The following is a 22144-nucleotide window of genomic DNA, read 5'->3' on the forward strand; positions in this document are numbered from 1 at the left end:
GTTCTTACTATGGTACTATTCATGCCTTAAGCCTTGTACATATAATATGAAATACGAAAAGATGAAGATCCTTGCGAGGTAATGACTTTATCAGTGTACATAAATAAACGCACCTCCTGACGAATAGAATAACCATGCTTAGGTTTCCCATGTGAAAAGAAAATTCGCTTTCGCCGTGTCCTTTGCAATTCTCTTTTGTACACGCTGGAACTTCCAAAGAAAGATTACAAACAAATAGTTTTTACAGCCAAGTTGCACATTCAGTGTTTATTTTAAGTCAAACTCTTAATTTAAAACGCTATTCCAGCCCAATTCCTGCACGAGGCGGCGCACCACGTGCCCAGTTCTACAAACTGCGCAGCTTCTCTCTGTGAGGAAGAAGCGGTATTTCTAGTCAAGAAAGTCAAACTTGAAGTCTTTTGTGAGGTGAGGAAGACTGGTTGTCGGGTAGCTTTATTTTAAACACGTCTCATTCTTACGTAAAGTTCAGCAAAAATACGCAAGGCTATCTTCTTAGTAAAACCAGAATTTCACCTCTTTTGCAGCCCTAACACTGAATATAGACTCACGTACTGTATTTTAGAATACGCAAACCTACACTGAAGCCCTCAGTTTGGTAGGTTGGGGTATCAGGTATTTTGCTTATGTAAAAAAAAACCTGCTGTGGGATAATTTGAATAATAACTGTCCTAGTTATTTTGTTTAAGCGTCAGGTTTCGATTCATTAATCAGTGCCTCGGTGGATAGAAAGACCAAGTTAATCACGTTGCTTGAGGTATTGTATAGTGGTTTTATTTAACGTGTAATAGTTTTTAAAAAATGTATGTAATATGGCTTTTTTGAGCATAAATAAATCCATAAAATAAACACAAGCTGTTCTTAATATAAATTAATGGAGACCCTTTGAAATTAAAAACGTTGTAGCCTTTAAATAGTGTTCCGATTCATAAGCAGGCAATTGTATAGTCACATTAAAGTACAGTAGCACAAACAGCAAGACTAAAACGTTTATCCAATAAACACAGCATATTGTTATTACTAAAAATGCTGTGAGGGCACAGATTTTCTCTGTGGACTGCCCAGAACTCAGAAGGTCCCAGTGGAACTGTAGTTTCTTACTATAAAAGAAAAGCACCTACCACGGGAGACACAGAGGAGAGAAAACAGGGCTCACAGCACCTATTTAAAAACCTTCAGGCTGAAAAATCATGATGAACCAGCTGCACTCATGAGTCCCAGCTCCCAGACACCAGCTAAATAAGTAAATTTCTGCATTTTACCTGGTTCCAGACCAAATAAACATGAAATCAATTTAATAATAATAATATACTTTATTTTATATAGCACCCTTAAAGGTGGCTTCTCAAAGTACTTTACAGAACAACACAACAACAAAAAAATACACAAGATATGAAATATGAAAATGCACAATGAGATGAGACAGCAGATGGGTGTAATGAATACAGTAGGAGCAGAGGGGGTAAATAACAGAACCAGTTGAGTAAAGGCTCTTCTAAAGAAGAAGGTTTTGAGTCTAGATTTGAAAGAGTTTGAGGAAGGTGACTTGCACATTGTTTGCACATTGAAACATTCACTACATCACAGATTTATAGCGATTGTTAAACTGTGACTCGAAACTGTAATTAAAAGAGCAAAACTACAGAATTTCTGCAACTCTCTTTAAAACAATGGACCTTGCAGATTTTTCTAAAGGATATGATGTTTTTCCTGAAGACATGTATCACCTTTTAGCTTTTGAAGTGCATTATCTTTTGTTTTCATTAAAACATGTCTTTTTCTGATGTTGCACTTTCTTTCAGGGGACCATGAGCAGAAGTAATGTGCAGTCCTTATTCTTTATCACTTTGCCTGACCTTCGAAAGCTGTGTAGTGTAAACATATCTCAGCTCTGTGACCCTGACGATGGGGAAACCAGAAACAATCAGATCAGAATATGCAGGTCCTTAACTTTTTGCTTTCAAGTCATTTATATATATATATTTCTGATTTAACCTTCTTTATTCTGTAGTCTCCGTTGTGCAAAGTTTTCAGATCATGAAATGAGCATAAAAACCTGGATTGATTGAAGTAAACTACATCACTTACAGTACTTTGTAAATTCAGTATATTGAATTAAGCATGCTGACAGCTTTGTTTCTAGTTAGCCTTACATGATGCAAAATTTGTCTTTCCATTCCTATGGGTTTTGTAATTCATTACGTCTGTCAGCCTGTTATGGTATAGGTTCAGTAAATAAAAACAATTTCTGAAGTTTGTTCTGTGGTATTTTCTTCTACAGAGGAATGGTATCTTGTCTGGTTCTGGAGCACATGGTTCTTAGTCTTTGTTTTTGGCTGAAGACATGAAGATAATGAGATTAAAGATAAATTAGTTGGAGTGTGAAAAGGCAGCAAATGCTTATTGCACACATCTTTCTATAGAAAGACTTAAACAAATGTTTTTTTCCTATCTGTTTTTTTTTAATAAATAGGCTTAAGACATGATGAATTGTGTATTATATTTATTAATTCTTATGTCTCTTTTTAGAGAGCTTTTATTCCTCTGTCCAGAACTTCTTGCCTCTCCTGTATTAGACTCCTTTGGTGAAATCACAGTGATAATGGCTGTAAGTGTGCTGTTTTAGTGTCACACCATAAGCTTGACAAAATCTGATGTTGATACCCCAAGAAATTACAGTATATATATCTTAAGCAAAGGGGTTAGAGGAGTACAAGTAAAGTAATCCTAATTATGAGATAATTTATTCATAGCCCACAATCCATCCATCAATCTGTCCACCCAATCTGCCTGTCACATATCTGTATGTGATGTAAAAATTATTCTTCTTAGCTTAAGTCACTTGTAATATTTTTGCTTGCCTATGATGATGAGAGGTAAAACTCATAACAAATTGAAAAACAACCATTTCAATTAGCTTAGACAAAACAAAGCCTTATGAATTAAGCATTTCATAACATTGCTTTTCCTATATTCAGTTCTTGTGATTAAACGTAGTTTAATTACCAGTAAATGTGTTTAACAGATAACCTTTTTCAAAACTGGAATCATCCAAGCCTACACTCAGAGGCACAGTCTACAGGTAAGAATCTTTCATGTTTTGTTTTAAAATAATACTGTACTTAACCTTATGTGGATGTGCTCAGTGACTGTGATGAAAAAATGGTTTTCCCAGCTGTGAAGGAGTTAATTTAATGAATCATTCACATATGGACTTTACATTAAGTCTTGCTTCATGTTATTTTTATTTGTTATTTTTGGATAACATGATCTAACACAGACAATGTTGTGCTTATTTCTTTCAGGCTTTAGTAAAAAATTCTTTAATTTTCAAAACAATAGGGGGACATGTTTTCCAGACTGTTCAAAGTTTAGTTTTCCCGGAAAATAAAAGATAAATCTAAAAATTATTTCATTACAGTACATTTTTATTTCATTGACTGGACCTTAATCCAAAGTAAAACAAAGTAAAACTTCTTCATAAATTAAGTGTAAGTAAAATATAAAGTAAATATAAACTGTTAAAGATGCAAATAGAACCAGATAAAATTAGATGTGCAAAAGAGAAATAAAGGTAATACATTTCTTTTCTGTTAGCCATTAAGTAGAATTTTACTTGATGAGGAGAAATTGGAACAAACTGAGCACTGTAGCTAAAGCTTTTAAAGCTGCATTTTTTTTTACAATTTATTTGTATTCTTATGTAGTATAATTTTCTTTCTCAAATTAATACACAAATTAATTATTGAAGGAGAGTTTTTATGCTTGTATATTTACAGTACCTTTTACTTAGATAAAAATATGTTCTTTATGTTCAGTCAAGATAAAGTTTAACTTCTATAAGTTCTTCTAAGTTCAAGTATCTATAAAGTCTTGTCTATTAGGCAAAAAATCTTTTGTTAAAAAATGTTTTTAATATTTTGGAATAGTGAACTGAAATATGCATCATAGGAATTAGTGTGTTTGTCTCAATTTCTTTTTTCTTTTATATAAATATGTAAACTTGCATAGACGTTTATGTTTTGAGGCCTTTAAGAACTTAAGATATTATTACCATAAAGGTATACAACACAATAATTCAGCATCTGTGCATTTAATGTCCTACATATTGATTTTATTCACTAGTACAAAATGTCATACTCCATACTGGTCCAGGTTAATTTATTGATTGGACTTAGCAAGAAAACCTGGACAAGCGGTAATTTGAAGGGAGGCAGCAGTTAAGTGAACCTGGAATTTTTCACTCTGAATCCAGGGGAAAAGATGAATTAGAAAATCTAAAACAGAATGTAAATAAGATAATAAGATATATATATTTACATTTATATATACACATACTGTATATGTATACATTGCCAGAATATTCTGTTTACAGGTTTTCCAATGTCTTTTGATAGATGGGTACCCCACGTAGAGTCCTGCCTGCTATTTTGAAGGCTTGTCTTTCATATACCTTGACTGCTAAAATGGCTCCAGAGTGGAATAAGGCAGGGCAGTTTCTCATTGCAGGTATTGTAACATGAAAACACTGCCTGTGGCTTTGCTAACTTAGAAAGTACTCAGTGTTCTACTTAAAATATGTAAACAGGAAATACAGATACATCTGCAGTCAGTACTACTGTTGTTTTAACAGCTTTTCTAGAGTTAAGGAAATTCCAGTGAAGCTTCAAGAAACTCCCTTGCACTGTTCTATTTCTGTGTCAGAGTGAGCATTTTACTGGGACTTATTTATGATTTTTCCTACTTCCAGTTTTTGATGTCCTTGGTTAAAAAAAAAGCCAAAGAAATATGAGCATGGTCATTGAACTATAGGTCAAAAAGAGAAGAAGAAATCAAGGCCATTGTCCTTGAACTGTGTAGGAAACAATAACTCTTAGTGTGATCATTAGGAAAAATAGCCATTCATTATATTTGTGAATATTGTCAAATATGCACTGCGTGTTTTATAATAGATAAACTTACATTTAACTCTACTTATCATTTTATGCTTTTGCATCACTAATGCTGAAATTAAAGAACATGTCATATAGTGAAAAGAAGCTGGCAATATTCAGAATCATGCCTTAATTTTCTATGTCTTAGATATTTTGCGTATTTTCAAAACCTCCATTAACTAGATATTAAAATAAACAGTAAGATTTAAGACTAGAAAGCAAACAAACAATATTCTGGGTTTTTGCATTTGTCTTTTACTGTACTGGTTGTCCCCTAGTCATGAACTGACCAGTTAGTGAATTGCTTACCTGTGCCGTTCAGCATGCGCTTCACAATGATGACCGTATGTGCACAGTGCGCAAATAAGAAATTTGCCAGGACCTCCATCCTTGTTAATTTACGTTCTGCCAAGGACATGGGAGGTGGCACAGTGGCAAAGCAGACAGAGCTGCTCCCTCTTGACTCATGACAAGGTTCTGGGTTTGTCCCAGGGCTGGTGTGTCGTTCTGCGTGGAGCCTGTCTGTTCTCCTTGTGTTCATGGGAGTTTTCTCCATGTGCACACATGTAGTAAATTTCCTCCCCCTTCCCAAAGATGTGCGGGTAGGCTAATTATCTACACTAGTCAGTCAGTCCTATGAGAAAAGGGACTTGGGCACACTCCTGATTAGTCCTGTCAGGATCAGTCCTTTCCTGTCAGAAGAGGTACAGCTACAATCCAGGCCTCTAGATAGTTTGGCTAAGGTTCAGATGAAGAGGTTCAGTGAAGAAAGTGAGAGAATTGTTTTGCATTCAGTATTAGTACAGAAATTATCATGTTGTGATTGTATGGTAGCTTAAAGTATTGTCATAAATACTACAGTTACTGGATGTTATCTTGTGAATATTTTGGGTCTTCACTTTCCACATGCACTTCAAGGTATCTGTGGCGTGACATTCTTCAACACTTTCCTTTGTCACAATTTGGAATGTATAAAATAAGTTTGATAACAGCATATACATGTGTAAAATTGGATGATATCTTTATAAATTTGTGAAATATTAGTTTCATTGATATTAGTGTTGTGTACAATAAGCAGTTTATTATGGCAGTATACAGTATATAAGGTGACTTGATTCAAATATTCAACATTTTCAAACATTGCACACAGATCAATTAGATATTAATAGTAGCCTTTCTTAATATTCTGGATGTTAGGCCCTGCCCAATTCATTGATTTGATAGAAACTTTCAAGATATTATGTGTGGTTTAAAAAACAGGCAGTTTCTCTTTTGTATAACATTTGTATAGGGCCTGGATTAGCTGCTTTTGCCACATGGTGGCAGAATTGTCATTGTATGCTCTGAAAAAGAAACCAGTGAAATAGTTTAATAATGTGTCATTTTTAAAGTCTCTAAAAGAACAAAACTTTAAAAAAAATGAACTTCCAGAACATTTTCTCTTATCCTGCACCAGTGTCTGTGCTATTTTCCATATAGTTCAATAGTTCTTATGCCATAGCTTCCTTTTGGTATCGTTTCTTTATTAACTCTATCTTTTCTTTATTAACTCTTTATTAACCGGAGGGCAGTATACAATGCTATTTGTAACTGAAATACTGTACTAATATATTGGAGCAATGACAAGTGTATTACTACTGTAACTAGGGCATGCTAAACAGCACAGGTAAATGGCATTTAGATAAAATGAGAGTTTTTGAACATATCCTTGGTAAAATAATAATGCCATAATAATTATAATTATAGTTATAAAAAGTGTTTCATGTAATGCTTTACAATATTTGCAATTCACATGCAATTGCTCATTTTCCTGTTCAGTTCATATTGAGTGCATGTGCACATGCTTTAACAGCTAAGTATTTCAAAGTGGGAACCACATCTAAATACACATAAGTATATCTCTGTATTTTAACAAACCTCTTACTAATGTAGTTCAAGTAGGTAGCAGCATCAGCAAGCGTAGGCTGCAAGGGAACATGTAAAGGATTATTCCATGCTGAAAAGAAAATATATAACATTTTGGCTGTGGAGTCTTCTACAAGTGTCAGTCATCTCTTTTCTTTTCATCCTGGAATAACCTTTTACTTGTTCCTCTATCTGATGTTTCTTAAATCATGTTAAAATTCTTTGAAATACTATTTAGTATCTATTCTCTTTGTAAGTTTGGCATTCCACTTGTCCACGTGGCAGACTGAATTGGATCCTAAAGAAACATCGGCCAGAAGTTGCTGTCAAAAATAGAAGTGTATCCTTTTCTGTTCCTCATTCACAAGTTAACCCTGCAATTGTACCAAAACCTACCTCAGTTTTTTCTGCAGCAGCCTCAGAATCCAGACATGAATTCTATTGGCCTCTGATTGGCAACAGTGAATTAATTTTCCATATGCAGATCAACCTTTAATGTTGATTCTATGTCTTACTGGGCAAGGGCACTAAGAAGGATTTGCTCATCAAGTGATTTTTATGTGTTTACTTTCCTTTTTGTGGTTAAATTAATGGGAAAAGTGTGACGTACAATTGACTGAATCTGAATTGAATCACTGCTTTATTTCCACTGAGATCATTAGTGTAGAAGATGTCTTGTTTTTCTTATAAATTTCTAAACAGCAAAAATCTTCCTAAGTTAACTTTGCAAACCAATATTCCCTTCCACTGTACAGTAGCTGTCATCCAAACCAGCTTGATTATTCGTTGAATATTCCTAAAACAAAGTCAGTATTTCAACATAGCCAATTTGAAATGTTAATCTCCATCTCGATTAAAAATAAACACTCATTGCTTTTTTCTTTTTTTCCAGGAACAGATTTTTTAACAGAAAGTGGGAGGCTTAATGCTGTAGGTAAGTTATTTTGTCAGATTTAAAAACACTATAAGCTGCTGAAATGAAAATATACAGAATGGCTGTTTGACATCTTTAAAATGTTGTTATTTATAGGCAGTCATCACAATTTCCTACCTAGAAAACAATTAAGCTTTCAAACAATCATGATAGAGTGAGGCAAACAGAGGTGGGAGAAACATTTAGGAACTATGATCATAATATATTATGCTTTAGAGTTTATTTTGAAACTATGCAGGTTGAGTGCAAATAAAAAACAGACTTTGAAAGAACGAGGCAGAGCTTAAAAGAATTTCAATGTGAATAGATATGGATTCAGTTCAAATACATCCTTCTTGAAGCGGATGACAAATTTATCCCCAGAGTGAACATATCAAACATAAAAAACAGTATTCCAAATGTTTCATTTTAATAAAAAATAATTAAGAAAAAGTGTAAGGGAAAAGAAAAAGTTAATAAAGTTCTAAATAACCGTATCCAGTTGAGGATAATGAGTACAGGGAATTGCAAGTAAAGGTGAAGGCAAGGAGACAGATGGAAAGGAATATTACAATGGATGCTAAAGAAATAAAAAAAATGTTTTGGCACTACAACTGTAAACAGAAACAGTTAAGAAAGGAAAAAAATGTATTCAGGTAATTGATGAGAAGATTATAGACAATGAAATGGTAATGACTGATATATTAAGTGGGTATTTCATTCAGGTTTTCGGCAAGGAAGAAGGACTCATACTGTGTAGAATTTTGGTCATTATGTCATATAAATTATATTGTTGGTCTGGAATAAGTTCAGAAAAGACCAACCAGATACATTCTGGGGCTGAAGGAAATGTCCTACACTGCCCGGCTGGAAGAACTAAACCTTTTTTGTTTTTACCAAAAAAGACTACAGAAAATAAAAGACTATGAAACTTGATCCAAGTATTCAAAGTCCTCAAATGCACCCTTGGACTTCTTTAGAATAAACAGTGGATGCCCTATCAGAAGACAGAAGTGATGATTGTGTGTGGAAGTGTAAGTAAATAACAGGAGGCACTTATTATACAAAAGGTTGTGAGAAAACGGAACAAGGTTCCCAGCCATTCAGCCATTAAGGTTGATATCGTGGTTTGTTTTAAAATAAAGCGAGATGAGCTTCTTGAATCAATTAGCTGCTAACTACCAGATGGGCAAAATGGGCCGAAAGGCCTCCTCTTGTTTGTGACTATTCTCATGTTCTTATAGCATTTGTGCTGTTAATGGAGATTACCTTGACCATAATTTAGCTGAAGTTTACAAATAGGCAAGTTATGAGTAAAAGGCCAATAGCACTAAAGTGGGGTACCTGTATACCAAGGTGCATTAAGTTACATCAATCAATATTTTCTCTCTTTATAGAAATGGAACTAAATGCCACTGAAACCCAGCTCTGCATATGTTTAGAAGCCAAATCCATTCGTCTGCCACCAGCAAAAGTAAAGAATTATATTTTTTTTATGTTACAGTGTATGTTTTAGTTTGTATGTTATTAGGATGGTTTTGTATGTCATGCTCTGTTTTTCATTAATAGTTAAGATCTCAAATGCATTTCCAACAATAATAACGTAAATGTATTGGTGGGGGGATTTGAAAAGAAAAGACGGTTATATGTTTAAAATTAATTACGTCAGCCTCAACACTGCTTAAGTACAGATAATTTATACAAATTAAATGATAAACTCCAATAGTCATAATACTAGATAAGGTCTCATGGCTTATCTAATCTTCCTTCAACAGCTTGGTTTAAAAGAAATGAACAGCCAATAAATTAAAATAGTGCAAAATAAATTCCACAGCTAATACAGACAAGACACAAAATAGGAAACTATTCACAATAGAAGTGGACTTCAGTGTTTCTCCCATGGCAGGTCACATGGTCATATTGGCTACTGTTCATCCACTCTGTGATCATCAGTGAATTTCACAAGTACTGCAGTGCTTCCTTTTTCCAGGTTACCACAATACTGGTTACCACACCATCACCACCACAACCATCACCAAGCTAATGTAATTTTGCTACATTTTAGCTACCATAATGTGACTGGGTTAAAAAAATACAGGTTAAATTTCATAAGACTGCGATGGTAGAATAAATTGCTGCAGTTATAAAGCGGAATCTTTGAGAACAGGATTTAATTTATCTCGAGTGCTTTGTCATGTTCACCACCAGGGATCAGGTACAATAAAACAACATTTGTGTCTGATGATATCTACAGTATATCATAGAAAGTAACAATGCTGTTTATTAACTGAAAGCTTTTTACAGACACTCAGGCAAAGGTTGCAGCAGATACTGTATGTTTTAGATGTTGTAGGACCTCAAGGGTTTTAGTAATACAAAATCTGCATTCTTTATTTTGTCATAGAAAGAGAACATTGTGCTCACTCCATCTACTCATTTTGTATTGATGGCTATATAGAAAACATTAATCTACAACAGTATAGTCCCAACTGTACAAAACTATGCACGAATTTCTCAGACAAAGAGGAAAAGTTCATTTTTTCTGCTGCAGATGGGAAGTTTCAGATTGATTATCTTTGCTTCAAAACTGATTTTACAACTGCCATCTGCAAACAGATGTTTAAGCAGTCTGCACAATAAAGTTATAAGAAAACAGCAGCCTTTGTGTGTTTTTTATTTGTGTAGCAGATAACACATCCTCCTGAGGGATTCACAAGCATTTCCTGGCCACTTGAGAGTGACCCACTAGTAATCACATTTTGGTGTATTTCCGAGCAATAATTATACTGTACAATGCATTGTCTAAATTAGCTTTTTTTTCTGGATGTTTAAAGTTGTAGAAGCAAATAACAGATAATTAGAATGGTCAGGAAAAAAAAACAACGTTTTTTCATGTTTTCAACAATCGACCAACAGCTTGAAGACTTTGATATTTCTGCTAATGCCGTGAAGAATTTCTACAGTAGCAGAGATGCTGAAATTCAGACATATGCAATTTCTAACAACTGGTGTTACATATTACCAAGGTGGGTTTCTAATTCAATTAGAGATGTTTTTATTATTTTTTTCAGCTGTGGGTCAGAAAAGTTACCTTACCTGGATATTTGGCTTTTATGTTTTTTTTTCTTTAAAAAACTATAAGATGTGTTTATGTTATGGGTTAAATGTAAAAAGTAAAGTAGCTGTAAATGTCCTTCCTACTTTGTGGAAGAAGCTTTTCCATGTAAAAGAAGTCTTGGTACTTTACATCAGTGGTTCCCAGACTTGTATTAAGAAACTCATGTATTCTGTGTCTATTCTGTGTATTCTGTATTCTTTCTATCAGAAGACATGTTTTAAAAGTTGCTTTAATTTCTTAAAATGCTGAATGGGAGTTGTAATTTGCTTATAGCCTGTGTCAAATTTTGAGTGTCAGAAATTGTCATTTTGACATGTGTCTGTTGATCAAACTATTAAGAAGTTAAAGACTACAGGAAGCTCTGTATGCTGAAGTTATTGGAACGATAGCCTTGACATCTAGTATTTTTTAAAAGAAGTACCAAATGCAAAAATAGGTAAACCAAAATCTAAACACGCAAAGCAATTGAAATTTCTGGCTTAGTGTAGTTATCATGAACATAAGGTATGTGCAGCATCAGTATATTCTACCACCGTTTCTTTTAGTTAGCCCATAGAGTTGCTCTTATAAATATCATAGTCTTGCCTTCTGTCCCTCCCCATATCCTGCTTGGTCCTGTTGGATGCTATACCATACTGTACATCTTATTTATTGTATGTACAATGTGTATTAGTATGACAGCATGTCCTTGTAAAACTACATTTTTCTAATGTATTATAAATTGCTATTTTATTTTTATAGCTTTCTTTCTTTTCTTTTTTACTTTTTAAATTTACAGTAAGAAATAAAAATGATTATTTATTTAGCCACATTTATAAACATAATAAATAGCTTTTTCATTAATGTTTTTGAATGTTGAAGCTTAAAGAATCATAGGAGACTTCTTTTTTTGCAGTATGAAGATGGGCCAGATCATCAGCATCAGTCATCTGCTACCATCAGTGTGTCCATTCGAGTCATACACAGAAATACAGAAACACTGGAATATACTGGTAAGAAAGAGATGTCTACATTGTATGATAACATAACCTGCCAGTACTATTTTTTATTATAGACATGTTTTCATTTTATTAATTTGCTTTCCTTGTATTTCAGTATGGCTATAAGATTCCTGCTGTCAATGGGGAAAATGAAGTATATTGCAATGTTTACTTCAAACTGGTAGGAGAGAGGCTGTTCACGTATCCTTTTTACAAGCTTGTAAGACAAAATGTATAATAACCCAGTGTTTGGCATTGCATTACTTCTGCATGATTACATCCAAGCAAATGTCAAGCTGGTTCAGAATTGTGAAAAAGAAACGGCTACAACTGGATCGGCTAGGTACCAATCTCTACTAATATTGAATTTTGGCATTTATCTGGGGAATGAGAAGAAAATGAATCTCAAAATCATTTTTGTTTTTTAAAGTTATAGAGACAAGTGGTTTAAATTGGTGCTTCATGGTAAAACTCTTGCTTCCTTTTTATGTCGTTAGCTATTTGAACAACATAGTAAGGGAAATAAACATTTTCATGGGCAGTACTGCCAGATTAGGGCAGAAAACATTAATTCCAAGTACTAAAGAAAGATCTACAGAATGGACAAAAATATTATATAGGGTTTAAATGTCATTAATCCACTGTAATGTTTTATTCTTAATTCCTGCTTTAGATACCCTTTATGCTGCATCCGAAGTCAGCCAGTGCAGTGTTTTTCAAGAGTTGATTTAGATGGGGTGCTTAACTTATTTCTTAAAGACCTGAAGGCTAACATGGAAAATATCTGTGGTTTTGCTGTGCAGATGACAAGTAAACCTTGCTATTTCACAAGCAACCTCAACAACGTAAGTACAAAGGTGAGGCAAGTAAAAACTAAACTTGTTTGTCAGTACCTGAGACATTCCAGATCTGACTGCCTTAAAAAAAACTCTCCTTAAAATGTATTTCTGAAAATCATAAATAATATGAAAATAGAAAACCTTAACCAAGATTGCAATACATACTGTACAGTATATTGTTTTTGGCAGATTAGTTCCATACCTTGACTGTGATGTTACATGTTACTGTGATGTTCTGTGTTGTCTTTTGTTGTTCATGACAATAACTGACAAAAACATTATGTGTTTCCTTGCTTCAGCTGCCCTGTACCTTTTTGGATCCTAAAATTCATCCACCTTTTCTCCTGAAATTCATAATTATTAGCTTGAACATATCTGTTGATTGTGCTTACCTAATTGTGTTGAAATTAATTAGAATATTAATTGTCATGTTCACTGAAAAAAGAAAATTGCAGTTTCAATACAAAATGAGATGAAAATGCATACTTAGCATTATAAGGAATCATAAAAATAATAAGCCCTATGTTTCAGCTGGAATAACTATTCTATGAGGTCATTTCCTTACATTAATAAAGCACAGAGGATTAAGGAACATTTTCTGCCAAAGTGCTTTGTTTTTTGTCTAATAAAGATTGCTTTAAATTATACAATTTTGCTGCATTAGTAATATTCTGTATATTTAAATGTATACCAACCCATTTTCTCTTTTAGGATGATTTAGGAAAAATCAGAGACAAAAAAGTTATTTAAAGAATGATTAAATATAAGACCATTCAATCCATCTATTTTTAGATAGTAGATAGCTCAAAAGAACCTTATCAAGCTGTTTCTGGTATGAAGACAGGTTTTCAGCTTAAATAACATGGCTGGGAGGCCTGTAAGATTTTAAAATTGAATCTATTTTTTTATTTTAAATTGTTTAAATTGTCTTCTTTGTCACAAATTTGTTAAGAAATGAGAATTGAATATACTTTAATATGCATTGATTTACAGAATAATTTACATGAATGTGGTTGTAAGTATAAAAATAGTTTGTGGAACCGTTGCAAACAGAAATGATCTTCCACTTTAAATATTATCTTCTTTTATTCTGAGTCATAGATATGCTTACACATTGTGAAATGCTACTCAAAATACAACATATACATCAAATTAGATTGAGCTTCTAAAAAGATAATTTGAATACTCTCATTGTTAGAAAAATTGTGCAGTATAAATATTATAATTCGTGTTTATGCTTATCTGTGCATTTTTTTCATGAGGCATTTTACTTCTCTGTTAAAGGGGTTATCGATCAGACCAGTGAATCTCACAGCTGAAGGGAAGTACAGCTCTGCTGTATATCAGCTTCCTATCAGAGCAGCTCCACAGCCCAGGAGGGATGCTGTGCTGGGGATGCCACCCAGTCAGGAAAGGGAGTCCAGAAGCTCCCCGTATGTCGTGGGAGCTGAAGGGGAACACACAGAACACCGAACACAAGACCTTCACTCTGAAAGCAAGCCCACCTCTACTTCCTCCACACAGCAGCCACGCCGACTTGTCCCGATCTTTAAAAATAAGGCTTTAAAGCAACAAGTCAATGTCACAAAAATCTTAGCAGAAAAAAGACCAAAAACACAGCCTGCTGTTACACCCTTAGCTAAAGCTGCAGTTTTGCAGTGGCCCCCAACATCCTCTTTCAAGAGGTCAAATCCTGGAGTGGGAACCTCCAGACCTGACTTAATGCAGCCCAGTTCCACTCTGAAGTACTCAGGGCACCCTTCATCTTTTTCTTCTTCCGCTGGCAACAAAGATATGGAAAGCCCGTTTATCAAGAATACCTCACTGAGGAAAAATCCTGAAGAGAAATGTCTGCAGGTTGACCCAAGTAATGTTTTCTCCACGTCTACTCCAGTTCTAACTAGCAATGGAAATGTAAGTATAATCCAGCATTTTTTGTCTGTGACACATTTTCCTCAGTATAAAGGTTTTTCTTGTGTAACCCATGTTGTCTTTAAGGATGATTAGCAAAAAAGAAATCAGAGACAAAAAGTTATTTAAGAATGATTAAACCCATCTAACTTTATTTGCTTGATAGTACCTCATGTTCCTAGCTTTAATTTAATTGTAATTTCCATCTGTGGACTCTGGTTCATGTTTCATTTTTGATTCTGAAAAAATCTAGTGGGTTTATGTTGTCAACGACTGAGAATTTTAAACACTCAAATCAAATCAACATTATTTGGTTTTCTAATTGCTTCTTAACGATCTCTAGAAGATGAATGCAATGTGTGAAGATTAGCATCTTAATATAATATACCATATGCTGCGTGTAGTTCAAAGAACTAAAAAAATAGGCAAACAAGTCATAATATTATTAAATCCGTGTTGAGTATCATCTAAAAATGATCCCATATAGATGCTCCTCTAGTTTAGTTCTAGTTATTGTATAGGAAAGACATACTGGTCTGTACTTTCTTTTGGCTCTGTCATGCTTTTCATGGATGGGTGCTACACTAGCAATTTTCCAGTCAGTGAGAATTACCCCAGAGTAGTGGAGTCCACATGAGCTCAAGAGCACCCTCAGAGTCTAAATACCTAATTATTTCTCATCCTTAAACACAGGAAGATTTAAAGAAATCTAACAGTTGTCCCTTGCCTAAATAAAGCATGAAATCTGAGCCAATGGATAAAAAATTGATTCAGTCTGTATGTAGACTTTAACAGAAAAAAACCCACTTGTGCCATAAAACATTCCAGGATCCCATTTAATATTGTAATATTCATTCAAATGTTAGTTCAGTCTTAGTCTCAAACACTGCCTCACTACAAGAGCAGACGTATCTGTAGGGTGTTTGTTTTAAAAAGAGGCAACAAAACAAACACTAAGAGTTTAGAGGGAAACTCTAATAAAGTTGGAGAAAAAAAGAGTAGGATTCTGGTCCTTTTCAGATAGTAAGGGTTATGTTTTAAATAGTAATACATTTCTTTCCAGAAGCAGATTAATCACGTCCTAATTTTCACTACTAGAGAACTCCCCAGTTAAAGAACTCAAATTAATAAAAAAATAATAATAAATGGAACTACAAACTAACTAGTCTATAGGGTTCATTACCTTATCACACATGTTATGAGTGACTGTTGGATGAATAACATCTCATTTCCTTATGTACAGTATAGTAGGTAGAATACAGTACCACTGGTCCCAGGAAATTTACATTATACTTTTTGCATCTTTAATGCATATACCTCTGCTATGCTAATATTATTTAATGTAGGACTTTATTTCCTCAGCTTATTGTCAATGTCTTCTTTGAAAAACACCTCGGTGTAATATTCATACTAGACTTTATCTATTTACTGTTCATTGTCTTAAAGGTTTCCCAGTATTATCTCTGAAACATTGTAATTCTTCCTTTAGATTTACATTTATTTATAAAACAGTGGTGAGGTTGAAGTAGTTATATCTCTGTTTCTGTCACAGAGAAATGACTTTAGTTCTTAATTGGACAATACGCTTTTAACTTGTGGGTCATAGCCTTAACTCTGTATCACCGTTTGATCAATAGTTGTTTCAGAATCCCAGTGAATCATACAAAGTTGGAAGGAATAAAACAAACATACAAGTACTCTGAGAGAAACACTCTCCAACCAGATAATGCTTACAAAATAATGACTTCTAACAGAAAGCTTCTGTGTGAGCAATTTCAATCAAGCAGTTAGAGAAGGAAAGCAAAAAAATAGAACAAAAAAAAGTCTAAAAAATACTCCTGTAAATCAAACAAATTAAATAAATAGAGGCACCTCAAACAATTATATACAAGTAGTAAGCGTCTGTTAAAGCCAAGACAAGCTGTTTACCGAAATCAATACACCATGGTTTTGTAGCTTCTTTCCTTTTTTCAGAATCAACAGTACAGAGAAAATGAAAGAATCCCCTTTAATGTTCTTGAAAGACATTCCTGGCAACTGTACTTAGTTTTACAAAGACCATAATTTTTTAAGACGTGAATACAAATAATGTGCTTTAAAAGTAAATTGAACAGTATATAGTGTATATATTATAAGGATAAGTGTTTGTCAGTATAATCTATTTTGTGTGGGTACACTGCTACTGTTGGCTTCAGGTCTTGTATGGGCTTTTTGTAGGAATGCCACTGGCTTAACTGACACTGGTCTGGTTATGGCAAGCTACAGCCTCTGCAAAGTCAACCTGTACTTGCATACAGCTGGGCTACATATTGAATGAAACAAAACAGACTGTTCTTAAACTCATGAGTTTGGCACAGAACACCTTCTCATTTATCAGTTTTATAATCTTGAATTGTTTGTAACTAGCCAGGCAGTGATGTAACTTATGAATGAGAACTAAATCCACCTATTTTTAGGTGGATTTTACAGAAACAAAAAAAACATTGTGGAGATAACTGAAAGAAAAGCTTGCCTTGTGAAAAAAATGCTTTATAATGTTCTTTTTTACTAGTATCATTCTTATGGTAAACCATTGAGTATAGAATATGCTTAGGATTTTTTCTAATATTTTCATTTACTAAAGCCAAACATCTGCACTCATTTAAAGAAAACATATGGTTTTTGCCCTATGTAAATATTTGCCCTAGCGATTAGCTGGTAGTTCAAAAACATGGGGAGATGAGGTAATTTTATGGGTATAACTTTTAATACTCCACCACTAAAGCATTGAATTTATGATGGAGTTGATGCTGTTTATTTTCTTAACCTTTATGCATTAACTGTTTTTATTAGGTAGCAACTATGTTCATGCAAAGTGGATTCCAGCACAGCAAAGCAGACCTGGCAATCCAAGCCTGCACAGGCCTTGCACAGAAGCAAAAAAGGAACCAAATAATTTCTCAGGTGTGTTTTGATAGATTTATAGAGCAATGGAATTATTTTAAGGGGCATAAACCCTTTCTGAATGTTTAAACATATGGGATATCTTTTCAAACAATTTGTCTTTTCCATAATGATTAATAATTTAAGCTATTGTGGTTATGTCATCGAAGCACTGCAGCAGACTGTTTTATATAGAGAGAGGTAAACAGATTAGATTACATTTTGGGAATTATTTCCACAATTAGTATATTCTGATGCAGAGATTGTAGCAGTGAAGCCAAATTGATAAATTATTCTTGATTGAAGATTGGAATTTTGAAATTGAAGAATAACTGTTAATTCCATCTTTAAAAAAATCTATTCCAAGGCCGAGAATTTCAGAAGTATCAAAGAGACAACTCAATGAAATAAAGTTCTAGAAAACTAAATATGGAATTCTATCTCATCTATAGGAATCTGAAACAACAACAAACCTACTGTTGTTCAGAAAGCATCTAATAATAGTAATGCCCCAGGAACAGTAGCAGTAATATTTACACTTTTAGTGTTCCAGGAATATAAGAGGTTAGTTCTCCTTTTTAAAGTGGCTAGACTATTGAAAACATAAATACAAAATTGGCACACTGACTTTGATCCTTTGCCCATATTTGACTTCTTCAAAGTGAATGTATATTGTACCTTTTAAATATTATGGAAATGTAAAAGCTGTACAAATGCTAACTGTCAAGTACAGGCACAGTTCTAATAAATATATCATAGAAGCATTAAAGTACAATCAGGTAATAAGATTTTATAAATGTCAAATATCTGACAAATGAAAGGTTGTTAACACACTGTAAATTTATAAGACACGTTGTGTTATTCTTTTTGTTTTGTTTAGAAAGCGTAAAACTAACACATTATTATATTAAAGTAAGACAGCACAAGGAACTAAGAAATCAGAAAACAAAGTTCAGAGGTAGCTACATGAGACCAATTATACAAAAATACTTATGTATTGTAAAGTTCGTCAGGTTCAGGAAAGTCAAATAGTGTCATTATTCCTTGTGTTGTGATACAGTACGTTTATTACAGCTGTAAATATTACTGTTTAGGTTTTGACTTTCGAAATGGATTTTATTATTCCCATGTTTAAACTGCCATGAGAATAATTATATAATAACACCAATGAGTGACAGTTTTAGGTTTATGGCATACCCCATGCATGGAGACTTTGTGGAATACTACATATTCTGCTGGATATTATTGCCTTATAGTTTCGTAAAGGTGGATATTGATGGAGCTGTGCTTTACTGTAGTAACGAGCATTTTACAAACATATTCCTAACGTAAGGATTGTAGTTTGATTTGGATGTCATGCTGTGTTAATTTAATACATTTTGGATCTGATGTATGCTGTAAACATACAGTATATGCTTTGAAAAACAGGCTAATTGCAATTCTAGATCCTTCCTTCTCTTGTAGGACAATTGCTTTTTCAATTTTTTTAGTCGGAGATGTTATAACAATCAGGCATTTTAATAATCCACAGCTCTTTTAGAAAAATTAATTTAATGATAAATCGTGGTATGGTAATGTCACTGAACATTGAACCAGCAGGCAAATGTCTTCTGAAAAGAAACAAAGAATAAATGCAGGTAGTCCTTTTTTCTTCTAAAAATTAAACTACACATACTTTTTGAATGCTGAAGGAGAACAAGTGCTTTTGATATGGGGAGCCTGAATTTTGTAGCAGTGCTTTGATGCACATTGAATTATAGGACATGGTGAAGTCTTTTTGTGTATGAATAATGTTGTTTGTTTGAGGTGGTTACATATTACAATTTACTGTTAAACAGGGAGATGGGCTGGAGTATACAAGTAAGAAATCAAGACCCATTATCCAGGATGTGGATGTGGAAGAGTATGCAAGGAGCAATCAGGTACAAAATTACTCCTTTACTACCATAGTTGCCTTTGTTTAAGCAAGCTTTTGAAAGACCTCCCACAATGATTGTGCTCATTGTTAAAAAAGCAAAACAATATGAATCTTCTTAGCTTTATTTATAAAACAAGAATATTCCCTGATTCGTTGCACAGGAATGTCTGCTGATTTCATAGGTGGTAGACTGGAGCCAAAAGTATTAAGGCATAATGACAGCAGAATATTTACAGTTTTATTGTTGTCGAATTAAAATTGCTTACTGTTCATGTAAGCTATTGCATCTATAGCTTTGGACCTCTGCGGAAGAAAAACAAAATGCTTATTGTAGGACAGTTTGCATTGTTGTTATGAGAATGATTATTATGCTCAGGTCACTGAAAAGAATGCTGCAGTATGTTGGACGTTTTTGAAACTTGGGTATGAGGGCAGAAACAAACCAAAAATCTAAACAACAAGTAGTTCAGGTGGGGATCTGCGTCAGCATGCGTAGGCTGCAAAGGAACAAGTAATAGGTTTGTTCCATGCCTTGACACCTGAAGAAGGCTCCACGGCCGAAACGTTGTGTTTTCTCTCTTCTTTTTTTCAGCATGGAATAAACCTATTACTTGTTCCTAAACAACAAGTAGATCAATTATAGGTATCAGTGAGATCAGTGAGCAATGGACGTTTAGAGATTAGCTGGACATATTAAGGAAAAAAGCAGATACAATGGTACCCCAGGATCAGTTGTTTATAATAATGCTACATTTGATCATTTCAGATCCTTTTTATATTCTAGTTTGTTTAAAAAAACACTTGAATTTGATTATATCACCACAACAATTAGAGTTCTGTGTTTTTTTTCTTACAGCATTTTCTAGCTCACTTGCCTGCAACAGCATCACAATTTTCATTTTAAATTGCAGCGAAAGGTTTTGTGTTTCTGTTTACGTTTCTGTATATTTTATGAAATAGGAAAGACTACAGTAAGAAAACTGAATAACTTTAAGAAATGTCATTACTCCTAAGGAGATTTCTCTGTAAATTTATTTGAGTGCATAGCAAAGTCTTTGACATTGCATTGATTCAGGTAAAAAAAAAGCATGTCCTTATGTGTTTGACAAAAATACAGTACTATCCCTCCTTTCCCCATAAATTTCCACCTGGATATGGGGGCATTACCCATTATCTGGTCAGAGAGGTGTTTTCTACTACTGTAAGTTCAGCTTGACATGTTTGCCTGTCTCTGCAGCTCTCGAAGCTTAATTCAGCTACTCTGCAAGCCTGGCTTAAGATGAATGGCATTTCTGTGAAGTCAAGGGACAAGAAAGAGGAACTGGTTTCTAAAGTCATACAGAGCATCTGTGAACCATGAGAGTTTTTATTAAATGTATTAAGGAGATGTGTATTATCTTGGATCAGGTTCCTTCAGTTTATTAATTAATTTAGTTTATATTTATTCATTTTAAAATGTTATGTTAATGTTAAAAATGTGTGTTACATGAATAGTACTTTCTGTATATTTGTATTCTTAATACTGGACACCACAACTCTCATTTCATTACAAATGTTTTTAAAATATCATTTGGTAATATGTCAGAGTTTCAAATATTTTAATTTGAGTAATTTTAATCAGTGTTTTGCTTAATTGTGTTCTCTTTAAAATATGTTGAGTTTTTTTAGTCATACTGAATATCAACATATCTTAACATGAAGTACTTGTTCAGTGTCACTACTTTGAGTAACATCATTTTATTGTTGTTATTTTTATAAAATTGATATATGACCATAAGGATAAGAAGATTTGGTATTTAGTCTTATTTTTACGTTAGTTTGTTCTTCATTGGATTCAATGACATTGCTATGAAATGCTTCTGAAAAGGTACTATGTAGTAAATACAGTAAAAAACAACATTTTTACAATCATACTTTTTGTAATGACACAGTCCCCACCACCCCCTTGTTGTTATATGAAGCTAACTAATTTAAAAGATAATGCTGAACAAATGAAGTTTAATTCTCGGATTGCTGTGTTGTTATGGATACAAATGTGCACATTCTCTTCAAATTCTAAATAAAACAATTCCAAATAAACATTTGCTTTAAACTACATTTTGTATATTTCTTAGATAATATTTTCCAAGCGTATACAAAACTTTTCTGAAAGCCTAGGATTCAGTAAGTACTCTGAACTCTGTACTCTGTTATTTTTCCCTCCAACTGTGAATTATTTACACACTGCCATACACATGACTTGTAGCATTTATCTCTAACTGAAAGACTGATAATATGTGAAAATTCATTGTAATTCTTTTGATTTTGAGTTCAAGAAGGGGTAAAGTTTCTTATATAATTTTTAAGAGTCTCAAGAAAAATACTCAGAACTTAAACCCATAATCCAAACCAGACTTGGACTTTGTTAATTTCTAAGGGCAACTGGTGTTCATTACATAGAATGGTCTTGTTTAATACAAGATTCAGATTGATCTGAATTTGTGGTCTTCTAATAAATAAAAAAGGCATTTAAATTATATAAAAAAAATTATTACTGTAGCTCCTTTTTGAAAGATATAGGGCAGGATTTCAGCATTAAAATGAAGAGTTTCAAGTACAACTGTTTAAAACAGCATCTTATATTTTAAATCATGCATATGCGCAGCACTTAGCTTACATTTCTGTAAAAATTGTATAATTGAAATTA

The 22144-nt window shown here is 33.5% G+C and overlaps 1 protein-coding gene across 3 annotated transcripts; it reads left to right on the forward strand.

The window, feature by feature from the left end:
• The first annotated feature begins 310 nt into the window (after positions 1 to 310).
• On the forward strand, positions 311 to 21548 carry c8h18orf63 (chromosome 8 C18orf63 homolog). 3 transcript variants are annotated; one of them, XM_088643742.1, is made up of 15 exons: positions 311 to 426; positions 1821 to 1960; positions 2548 to 2626; positions 3044 to 3100; positions 4416 to 4527; positions 7750 to 7791; positions 9168 to 9244; positions 10687 to 10796; positions 11784 to 11880; positions 11984 to 12069; positions 12542 to 12725; positions 13992 to 14621; positions 17451 to 17561; positions 19379 to 19462; positions 20696 to 21548. In XM_088643742.1, exons 2-15 carry the CDS (start codon positions 1827 to 1829, stop codon positions 20816 to 20818), a joined length of 1926 nt encoding a protein of 641 aa, XP_088499868.1. In that variant the 5' UTR covers positions 311 to 426; positions 1821 to 1826; the 3' UTR covers positions 20819 to 21548. The 3 variants fall into 3 exon arrangements, with proteins under 3 accessions (XP_088499868.1, XP_088499870.1, XP_088499869.1); XM_088643744.1 differs by having other exon boundaries at positions 12542 to 12713; XM_088643743.1 differs by having other exon boundaries at positions 315 to 775.
• The last annotated feature ends 596 nt before the right edge of the window (positions 21549 to 22144 follow it).

Source organism: Lepisosteus platostomus, chromosome 8, assembly GCF_059453375.1.
Source record: "Lepisosteus platostomus isolate fLepPlt1 chromosome 8, fLepPlt1.hap1, whole genome shotgun sequence".
Lineage (NCBI taxonomy): Eukaryota > Metazoa > Chordata > Actinopteri > Semionotiformes > Lepisosteidae > Lepisosteus > Lepisosteus platostomus.